This window comes from Balaenoptera ricei, chromosome 4 (genome assembly GCF_028023285.1).
Source record: "Balaenoptera ricei isolate mBalRic1 chromosome 4, mBalRic1.hap2, whole genome shotgun sequence".
NCBI lineage: Eukaryota > Metazoa > Chordata > Mammalia > Artiodactyla > Balaenopteridae > Balaenoptera > Balaenoptera ricei.
The window spans coordinates 24,125,680-24,135,752 of NC_082642.1; the positions used below are offsets into that span (position 1 = coordinate 24,125,680).

General features: G+C 40.9%; 1 protein-coding gene across 3 annotated transcripts in view; it reads left to right on the forward strand.

The window, feature by feature from the left end:
* TOPBP1 (DNA topoisomerase II binding protein 1) overlaps positions 1-6,342 on the forward strand; it is a 70,302-nt gene extending 63,960 nt beyond the window's left edge. For all 3 annotated transcript variants that reach the window (XM_059920306.1, XM_059920307.1, XM_059920308.1), the window contains one exon: positions 5,593-6,342. In XM_059920306.1, coding sequence (XP_059776289.1) covers positions 5,593-5,736 — 144 coding nt within the window. In that variant the 3' untranslated portion in view covers positions 5,737-6,342. The remainder of the gene's footprint in view (positions 1-5,592) is intronic.
* The last annotated feature ends 3,731 nt before the right edge of the window (positions 6,343-10,073 follow it).

Below are 10,073 nucleotides of genomic sequence, written 5' to 3' on the forward strand. Positions count from 1 at the left end.
GGACAGGCTCAGTAGTTGTGGCGCATGGGCTTAGTTGCTCCACTGCATGTGGGATCTTCCCTGCCCAGGGCTCGAACCCATGTCCCCTGCATTGGCAGGCAGATTCTCAACCACTGTGCCACCAGGGAAGACCCTCCATTGTCTTTTTTTAAGTATTTGTTTATTTATTTATTTATGGCTGTGTTGGGTCTTCGTTTCTGTGCGAGGGCTTTCTCTAGTTGTGGCAAGCGGGGGCCACTCTTCATCGCGGTGCGCGGGCCTCTCACTATCGCGGCCTCTCTTGTTGCGGAGCACAGGCTCCAGACGCGCAGGCTCAGTAATTGTGGCTCACGGGCCCAGCTGCTCCGCGGCATGTGGGATCTTCCCAGACCAGGGCTCAAACCCGTGTCCCCTGCATTAGCAGGCAGATTCTCAACCACTGCGCCACCAGGGAAGCCCCCATTTTCTTTTTAAAGCAAAAACTTCTCTGCTTTTTTTTGGAGGGGCGGGGGTGTTTTGCTCTACAGATTACAATATACTTCCTTAATTTTTCATAATCTTCCTAGAGTTAATATTGTGCCACTTTGCATAAAATGCAGAAATCTTGAACCATATAGATTCCTTTGCTTCCCCTGTTCTTCAAACCAAGGTCCAGTAAACTATAGCCCACAGGCCAAATCCAGCCCACTGCCTGTTTTATTAATAAAGTTTTATTGAAACCAAGTCACGTTCATACATTTGCATATTCTCTTTGGCTGCTTTTGCACTACAACTGCAGAGTTGAGTAGTCGCAACAGAAATTTGCAACTACTAAAATATTTAATGTCTGGCCCATCTATCTGTTTTAGCCCCACAGTACAGTGTTATACTTTAAGTAAGTTTTGCTTTAAACAATCCAATGTATTTTAAGGAAATCAAAAGGGAAAAAAGTCTTTTATATTTACCCTAATATATACCATTTTGAGTGTTATTTTTTTCTGAAGACCTAAGTTTCCATCTGGTATCATTTTCCTTCAGCGTGAAGAACTTTCTTTAGTTTGTAGTACAAATATGATGGGGACCAATGCTAGTTTTCTTTTCTTTTCTTTTCTTTTTATTTATTGATTGATTGATTGATTGATTGATTAATTGATTGCTATGTTGGGTCTTTGTTTCTGTGCTAGGGCTTTCTCTAGTTGCGGCAAGCAGGGGCCACCCTTCATCGCGGTGCGCGGGCCTCTCACTGTCACGGCCTCTCTTGTTGCGGAGCACAGGCTCCAGACGCACAGGCTCAGTAGTTGTGGCTCACGGGCCTAGGTGCTCCACGGCATGTGGGATCTTCCCAGACCAGGGCTCGAACCCGTGTCCCCTGCATTAGCAGGCAGACTCTCAACCACTGTGCCACCAGGGAAGCCCACTTTTCTTTTTTTTGAAAATGTCTATTTTACCTTTATTATTGAAGATTTTTGGCAGGATATAGAATTTGGGGTGGAGTTTTTTTTCTTCTGGTACTTTAATAAAGACTTCATTCTCTCCTGGCCTCCATTGTTTCTTTTTCTTTTTACTTGTTTTAAAAATATTTATGTTTTTAAATAAATAATATTATTTTGGCTGCGTTGGGTCTTAGTTGCGGCACTTGGGATCTTCGTTGAGGCATGCAGGATCTTTGTGGCATGGACTCTTCATTGTGGCGCACAGGCTTCTCTCTTGTTGTGGTGTGTGGGTTTTTCTCTCTCTCTAGTTGTGGCACATGGGCTCCAGAGCGCCTGCGCTCTGTAGTTTTGTGGAATGCGGGCTCTCTCGTTGAGGTGCACGGGCTTAGTTGCCCCAGGGCATGTGGGATCTTAGTTCCCTGACCAGGGATTGAACCTGCATCCCCTGAATTAGAAGGAGGACTCTTTACCACTGGACACTGAGGAAGTCCTAAGGCCTCCATTGTTTCTGATAAGAAGTTAATGGTAATTTGAATTGTTCCCCTTTATGCAATGTGTCATTTTTCTCCTGGCTGTTCTCAGGATTTTCTCTTCATCTTTGATTTTCAACCATTTATATTTCCAGGTGTGGTTTCTTTGTATGAATCCTGATTGGTATCCGCAAAGCTTCTTTAAACTTATGTGTCTCACCAAGTTTGGGAAATTTGGGGCATTATTTCTTCATTCTGCTATTTTTTTCTGCTTCATCCTTTTCTGTCTTGGAATTCAGTTACTCATGTTACTCTTTTGATATTGTCCCACAGGCCCTTAAGCCTGTATTCACTTATTTGCAATTATTTTTCTCTGTGTTCTTCTGATTGCCCAATTCCTATGTCTCTATCTCCAACTTCACTGATTTTTTTCTGTTATTTTCATCTGCTCTTAATCCTATCCAGTGAGACTTTAAGTCTTATATTTTTGGACTTCCCTGGTGGCTCTGTGGTTAAGAATCTGCCTGCGAATGCAGGGGACGCGGGTTCAATTCCTGGTCTGGGAAGATCCCACATGCCGCGGAGCAACTGAGCCTGTGCACCACAACTACTGAGCCTGTGCTCTAGAGCCCGCACGCCACAACTGCTGAGCCTGTGCGCCACAACTACTGAAGCCCGCGTGCCCTAGAGCCTGCACGCTGCAACTACTGAGCCCACACACCACAACTACTGAAGCCCGTGTGCTCTAGTGCCCGCATGCCGCAACTACTGAGCCCACATGCTGCAACCACTGAAGCCTGCGTGCCTGGAGCCCATGCTCCACAACAAGAAAGCCACTGCAATGAGAAGCCCACGCACCGAAATGAAGAGTAGCTCCCACTTGCCACAACTAGAGAAAGCCCACGCACAGCAGTGAAGACCCAACACAGCCAAAAATAAAATTTTTTAAAAAGTATTATTTGTTTATATCTAAAAATCTCTTTGGTTCTTTTCTGTGGTTTCTGTTTTTGTGCTGAGATTTCCTCTGTTCACTCACTTCAAGCATATTTTCCTTTATATCATTAAGAACAGTTATGATAGCTATGTTGGAATTGTCTACTATTTCCAACATCTGGGTCATGAGCAAGATGTTCTGTTACTTTTTTTTTAATTAAACTTTTTATTTGGAAATAATTGTAGATTTACATGCAGTAGTAAGAAATAATACGGAGAGATTCCATGTACACTTTCTCCAGGTTCCACTAGTGGGTAGCATCTTGCAAAAACTATAGTACAGTATTACAACCAGGATATTGGCTTGATACAATCCAAGCTTATTCAGATTTCCCCAGTTTTACTTCTATTCATGTATATGTGTGTATTTAGATTTCTGCAGTTTTATCATGTGTAAGTTCATGTATCTGTCACCACAGTCAAGATACAGAACAGTTCTATCACTACAAGAATCCCTCATTTTTTAAATCTTAAATAAATGGAATTAATAGTAGTGTGTAAACTTTGGCAGTTGGCTTTTTTCACTCAGTAAAATTCCTTTGAGATTCATCCAGATTGTTGCATTTTTATGCAACAATGAATACATTTATTACCTTTTATTGCTGAGTAGTACAGATGTACCACAGTTAATCATTAACCTATTGGAGGACATCTGGGTTGTTTCTGTTTATGTACAGCTTCATATGTGAATATAAGATTTCATTGCACTGGGATAAATGCTCGAGTGTGTTTACAAAGTGGGCATATTTTACATTCTCACCATCAATGTATGAGTGATCCAGTTTCTTTGTATCCTCATCTGCATTTAGCTGTCATTTTTTATTTAGCCATTTCATTTGGTGTATGATCTCTCTTGTGGTTTTAACTTGCATTTTCCTAATGGCTAATCAAAGTGAACATCTTTTTGTGTGCTTATTTGCCATGTTCATATCCTCTTCCTTGAAATGTCTCTTCATGTCTTTTGTCCACTTTAATTGAATTGTTTTTTTTACGCTTGAGAGTTGTTTGTAATAGATACTAGTCTTTTGTTGGATATGTATTTGCACATATTTTCTCCCAGTCTGTGGCTTATGTATTCATCCATTTACCTTTATCCTTTTTTTTTTTTTTTTTTTTTTTTTTGGCTTAGCCACACAGCTAGCAGGATCTTAGTTCCCCAACCAGGGATTGAACCCATGCTCCCAGTAGTGGAAGCACTGAGTCCTAACCACTGGACCACCAGGGATCCCCTACCTTTATCCTCTTAACAGGAATTTTTGCAAAACAGAAGTTTTAAAAAAGGTTTTATAGTTTTTACGTTTTATGTCTATGATAATACGTAGAGGTGTAAGGTTTAGGTCAAAATTGTTAGGAGTTTGGTTGAGGGGTTTTCTGCCTCAGAATGTCCAGTTGCTCCAGCACCATTTGTTAAAAGAACTGTACTCCATTTAGTTGCATTTGCACCTTGGTCAGTATTCAGATGTGCATTTTGTGTGGGTCTATTTCTGCATTCTCTGTTCTGTTCCATCAATCTATGTGTCTTTCCCTCTGCAAGACTCTTAATTACTGTATACATAATAAGTCCTAATATTAGGTAGTGATTCCTTCCTCTTTATTCCTCTTTTTCAAAATTGTTGTTGCTATTCTAGGGCCTGTACTTTTTTTTTTTTTTTTTTTGCCTGTGTCTTTATATGTAAATTTTTAAATAAGCCTGTTTGTCTATAAAAATACCTTGCTATGATTTTGATAGGAATTACATTAAACCTACAGATCAGTTTGAGTGTTTGACATCTTTACTATGTTAAGTCTTTTAGTCACTGAGGACAGCTTATCTCTAATTATTTAGGTTGTCTGATTTCTTTCATGGGCATTTTGTAATTTTCAGTATATATATATTTTTTTCTTAAGTTGATACCTAAGTATTTCCATTTTGGGGGGTGATTGTTTTTTCTTGAGAATAGTTCATGTTCTGCTTCTTCACGTGTATAGTAATTTTGGATGTATCCTAGAAATTACAAATCAGTTGTAGAGACTAGATCCTGTCATGTTCTTCTGAAGAGGGACATTTTATTTGTTTAGCAGGCAGTTTACTTGGCTGACCTTCCACAGTGAGTGGCAGCTCAAATCTTAGTTGGGTTCTTTGAGCCTTACCTTGAGTCTCTGCACATACATGATTTAGGGGTCAAGCAAGGATTTGGTCAGCGTTTATAACACAGAGTTTGGAGCTCCTCCCAAACTTTCTGGAATTTCCCACCTCATTTTCTAGTGCTGTGGTTGCCATTCTGTCCTCTGGTTCTTCAAAGTTTTCTGTTAGAGTTTTAGCCAGTGAACATGACACAGACAGGGGCTTCTCCTCAGACTAAAAGCCGTAAAAAATGAAAAGGGGAATTCATCCCATTCCACTCAAAGATTTTCAAAAATTTACACTAAACATAACATCTCACAGTTAAATGATAGCTATTAACTGTATTTTACCATATTTTCCATATTCTGTATTTAATCCATATTTTACAGATGAAACCATTAAGATCTGAGCTAGCCCCACTCTGCCTGAGCTATAAACTCATTTTTCTGATAAAAGGTGAAATTTTGTTACACAGGATCTGTTCACTGAAGGTGACAAGTGCTAAATAGCTACCTTAAAAGACAAATGTTTAAGTTTTTTGGTCATAAAGCAGAGTAAAGGAATCTCTTACCTAATTAACAGTTTGAAATCTGAAAAAAATGAATAATGTTGGGTTTTTTACCCCCTTTTATAGGAATCCCCTCCTCTAGTAGAAAATTACTGTCTACCAGAAGCTGTTTCATTTCTTCAGAATAATAAGGAACCTGGGCCTGGATTCTCACAAAAGAGGAAAGCTCCTACAGAGAAAAATAAAATCAAACGACCTAGAGTACAGTAATTGTATTTACTCAGTTACCAAACATTAAATGTGTTTTAAATTAATAGCTTGAATATAACTGTGATGGATTTGTATCGTAATTTAAAGACAAGAACTTGAAGAATTCATCTTCAGTGTAACGATGACACTGCTTGAAGTTAGTTTTTAACACCTGAAATTTTAATCATTGAAATATTAACTGTTCCTGAATGGAAAGTTACCTAAAATAACAAAGTTCAACTCCTCAGCTAGCTTGTCATTAAACCATATTGACATGTGTAAAGGGCTTTTCGTTTATTTATTTTCTTGTAAATATCTGAGTCTGTAGCTTAGTGGAATTTTTAGCAAGGTGACAGATTTTGCCTTAAAATGTCTTTTAATTCATAACAACAAGGAAGTTATCAATTGGGATTTATTCATGTTTTCCATGATTTTTAGCTTCTCACCATTTTACCTCTTTTTAACAGGAGCCTGAGCACAAGGTTTAATGAGGAACTGAGGCTTTAAACTTAAATGTGTGTGTATATATGTATACGCATGTTTATACAAATCTCCATGATGTTTGCCAAGTTTGGGCGCCAAAACTTGGAAAATAAGGACAATAAAGAATAAAAGTAGTGACTCAAAGTAGTTGTTCAAATAAGTTTTTAAAAAGAAAAACATTCTGGTATCCATTCTCTTGTTGAAGCAATAAAAGATTTGTAAAACACCCTTAAAAAGTGAATCTAGTCATGTTTCTGATGTTGTTTATATAGAATATTGTTCTAGTGGGTTGAAAAAAAGGGAACTACAAAATTGCAGTAGCCTCTATTAATCTAAATCTAAACACCAGGTACTACATGTATACCACAATTCTCTAATTATAAAGCTACCTCATTTTGTTTGACTGTAATTTTGATGTAAACTGTTCAATTCCTAATAATTCTTTTAAAGCCAAATTCAAATGGTGATGGATTAAAGTCCTCAACCTGGACATCAAACCCCTGAAGTTTTCATCAGGTTTTCCTCTAAATCGAGTAGGGGTTATCCCTGCCCTTCACAATACGAATTCCTACACCGCCAAACAGGTAGCACTGTTATGTAAACGGTACTCCTGTCCCTCCCCCAAGCAAAAAAACACATGGGCCTGGTTTTATTAGAGCCATTTTGTGTTAGCTGGGTCCTTTCATTGGCAGTTTGCAGTAAGTTTCTCCCTGAATTTCACTACTTAAAAATTCTTTGAAATAGTTACTCTACAAATCTTCTTGATGAGTGCACTGTTGACAAAACAAATGTTATTCTCCTATTTCTCTATCCCAGAAAAAATTAACTAATGTACCATTTTCTTTTCTGCCAAGATTATGAACTATTTTTTCAGTTCAGGCCTTCAACACACAGTTTACAATTTTAAGGCTCCACATCGGTCTACACCATTCATAAATCATTTCAACTCAGGCTTTGACTCTTACACTGTAAATGTCCTAATGCCAGCAAGTTCTTCTTAACATGCAAATAATTCCAAGCATAGGTAGGTATCTCATTGAAAATGGAAAAAAACCCAAAAACCTTTCCTTGATTATTCTTATTTTCTCCTTAGAATTACTACAGTATTTTAATCAGTGCCACTTAAATTAGCATCTTATATTCCTCCATGAATTTTTCTTGTTCATTAGTCTGATCTCATCACCATTAATTCAACAAATAAGACACCTTAGCTGTAAGGTAGTGCGTGGGCTTCAGGAGCAAACCACTTAGAGCATGTGCTCTCTCAGAGAGCTTACAGAGGCAGCGCCCTCAGTGCAGACACAGCAGTCAGTTATACTCAGTATTTATATTACGGGCAGAATCGTGTCTTCCTCGACCCCCCAAAAAATTTTGTGAGTTGAAGCTTAACCCCATACATAACTGTACTTGGAACTTGGGCCATTAAGGGGGTAATTAAGGCTAAATGAGGTCCTGTGAGTGGGGCCCTACTTTGGTAAGACTGGTGGCCTTATGAGGAGAGACCAGGAGTTCATGGGCAGAGAGGAAAGACCAGACCATGTGGGGACACAGAGGCAGCTGTCTGCAAGTTAGGAGGAGATGCCTTACCAGAAGCCACCCATGGCAGCACCTCAGCCTTAGACTTCTAGCCTCCAGAATTGTGAGAAGTTTGTTGTTCAAGCCACCCACTCTGGTATTCTCTTTTGGCAGCCCCAGCAGACTAATACAATATTACTGTGCAGAGGTTCACAAGCTGCACCATAATGCTCAGGAATGGCATAAGCACACTTTCATAGGGTAGAGCTCAGAGTTTTAGAGTTCATATCTGTGACTTCCCACCCAAAAAAGACACAAACCACTACTCTAGTCCAAACCTGTTAAAAGACAGGAGGGAAAGGGGAGGACAGAACAGCTAGAAAATGAAGGAGGGGCACAGCTGTTAGGATGCAATGAAAACAAGCTGGAACTGGCTGAAACCAAGGAGGCTTCAAGAATAGTCTGGTCATTGACCTTTAGCTCATTATACCTATATTGTAATACAGTGGTCCCCAACCGTTTTGCCACCAGGGACCAGTTTCTAGGAAGACAACTTTTCCACGGATGGGGGGTGGTGGGGTGGGGGGTTGGTTCAGGTGGTAATGCGAACAATGGGGAGCGGCAGATGAAGATTTGCTGGCTCATCCGCTGCTCACCTCCTGCTGTGTGGCCCGGGCGTTGGGGACCCCTGTTGTAATACTAAAAATCACTCCCCCTTACGTGGACCAGAAAAGTGAGCAATGGCTGAATACCTGGGAAATACCCACGCTTCACTGAAATAGCAAGAATATTCCTCCCACTCATTAGCCTATGAAATTAGCCCATAAAACCCAAAAACCCCATGCCCTGGGGCCACTCTCACTTTCTGAAGACATCTGCATTCTGCCTATGGAGTGTGTATCCCTCCGAATAAACTCACTTTCACTTTTCTTCCAGGGCCCGAGAGTGGGCTCTTGTCTCACACTCAGACATGAATTGTCCGAGGAGGCACACGTGTTGACAAAGCAAGAGACTTTATTGGGAAGGGGCGCCTGGGCAGAGAGCAGCAGGGTAAGGGAAACCAGGAGAACTGCTCTGCCACGTGGCTTGCAGTGTTGGGTTTTATGGCAATGGGGTTAGTTTCCAGGTTGTCTCTGGCCAATCATTCTAACTCAGGTTCTTTCCTGGTTGTGTGTGCATAGCTCAGCCAAGATGAGTTCCAGTGAGAAGGATTCTGGGAGGTTGGTAGTACTTATGGACTGGCGTCTCCTTTTGACCTTTCCTGAATTCTTCCAGTTGGTGGTAGCTTGTTAGTTCCATGTTCCTCACCAGGACCTCCTGCTGTAAGATAACTAACTCATGCAAGTGGTTACTATGGTGCCTGGCCAGGGTGGGTGGTTTCAGTCATTGGTTCACCTAACAGATACACTGCATCCACAGCTGCATACAGAACAATTTCCTCTAAAAGAAACCACAAAACTAGCTAAGTGGCTCCTACCCATCGGGCAAATGAGAAAACCACATCAAAGCAGGTAGGAGGAAGCTGAGACACAATCTCACCATAAACCCCACCCCCAGCACAGCAACCCACAATCAAGGGAACTGGCAGCCCTGAGCTTCTCCCTGAGGAGCAAAGGCTTTGAACCCTGCATCTGACACCCCAAATTTTAAGACCTGTACCTGAGAGATAAGCCTCCAAAACATATACCTTTGACAGCCAATGGAGCTTGTGTCCACAAGACCCACAAGGCTACAGCAATCTGAGAACACAGTGCAGAGGCAGACTGAAAAGGGCCAGTCTTTCTGTAAAAGAGGCCCAGCTGGTTATTGTAAAGGTTTGGCGTTTATATTATAAATGGAATATAACTTTTAAAAATTGTGGATCACTGTTTTACCCCTGAAACTTATATAATATCGTACATCAACTATACCTCAATAAAACAAACAAACAAAAGCTTTGGCCTGAGGACCAGACATTTAACACACAAAGAAGGGACCACTGAAACAATCTCCAAAAGACAGAGGCCACCACGCCTGCCTTCTGGGCAGTCTCTTTCTGCCTTGCTCCAGGTCGCCAGTACCTCCAAGAAAGGAGCTTGTGCACTTGCCTGGTGCCCTGATTTTTGCAGCTGCCACCCACAGGACACCATTTGATCACCTGGCTGTGGCAGCCACTGGGGCTTAGGCCAGCAGGTCCCACGGGACTGTAACAAATGGATAGAGTTCTTAAACAGCTACCACTTCCAAGGCAGAGCAGGGAGGCAAAAGACCGAAACACCAATTCTTTCTGTGAAAGAAGCATAGTACTTACCTTCATTGCTACAGCCTGAGGGGCAGGCTTCTATTTAAACTCACATCAAGAGGCCTCCTAAAATACTTTC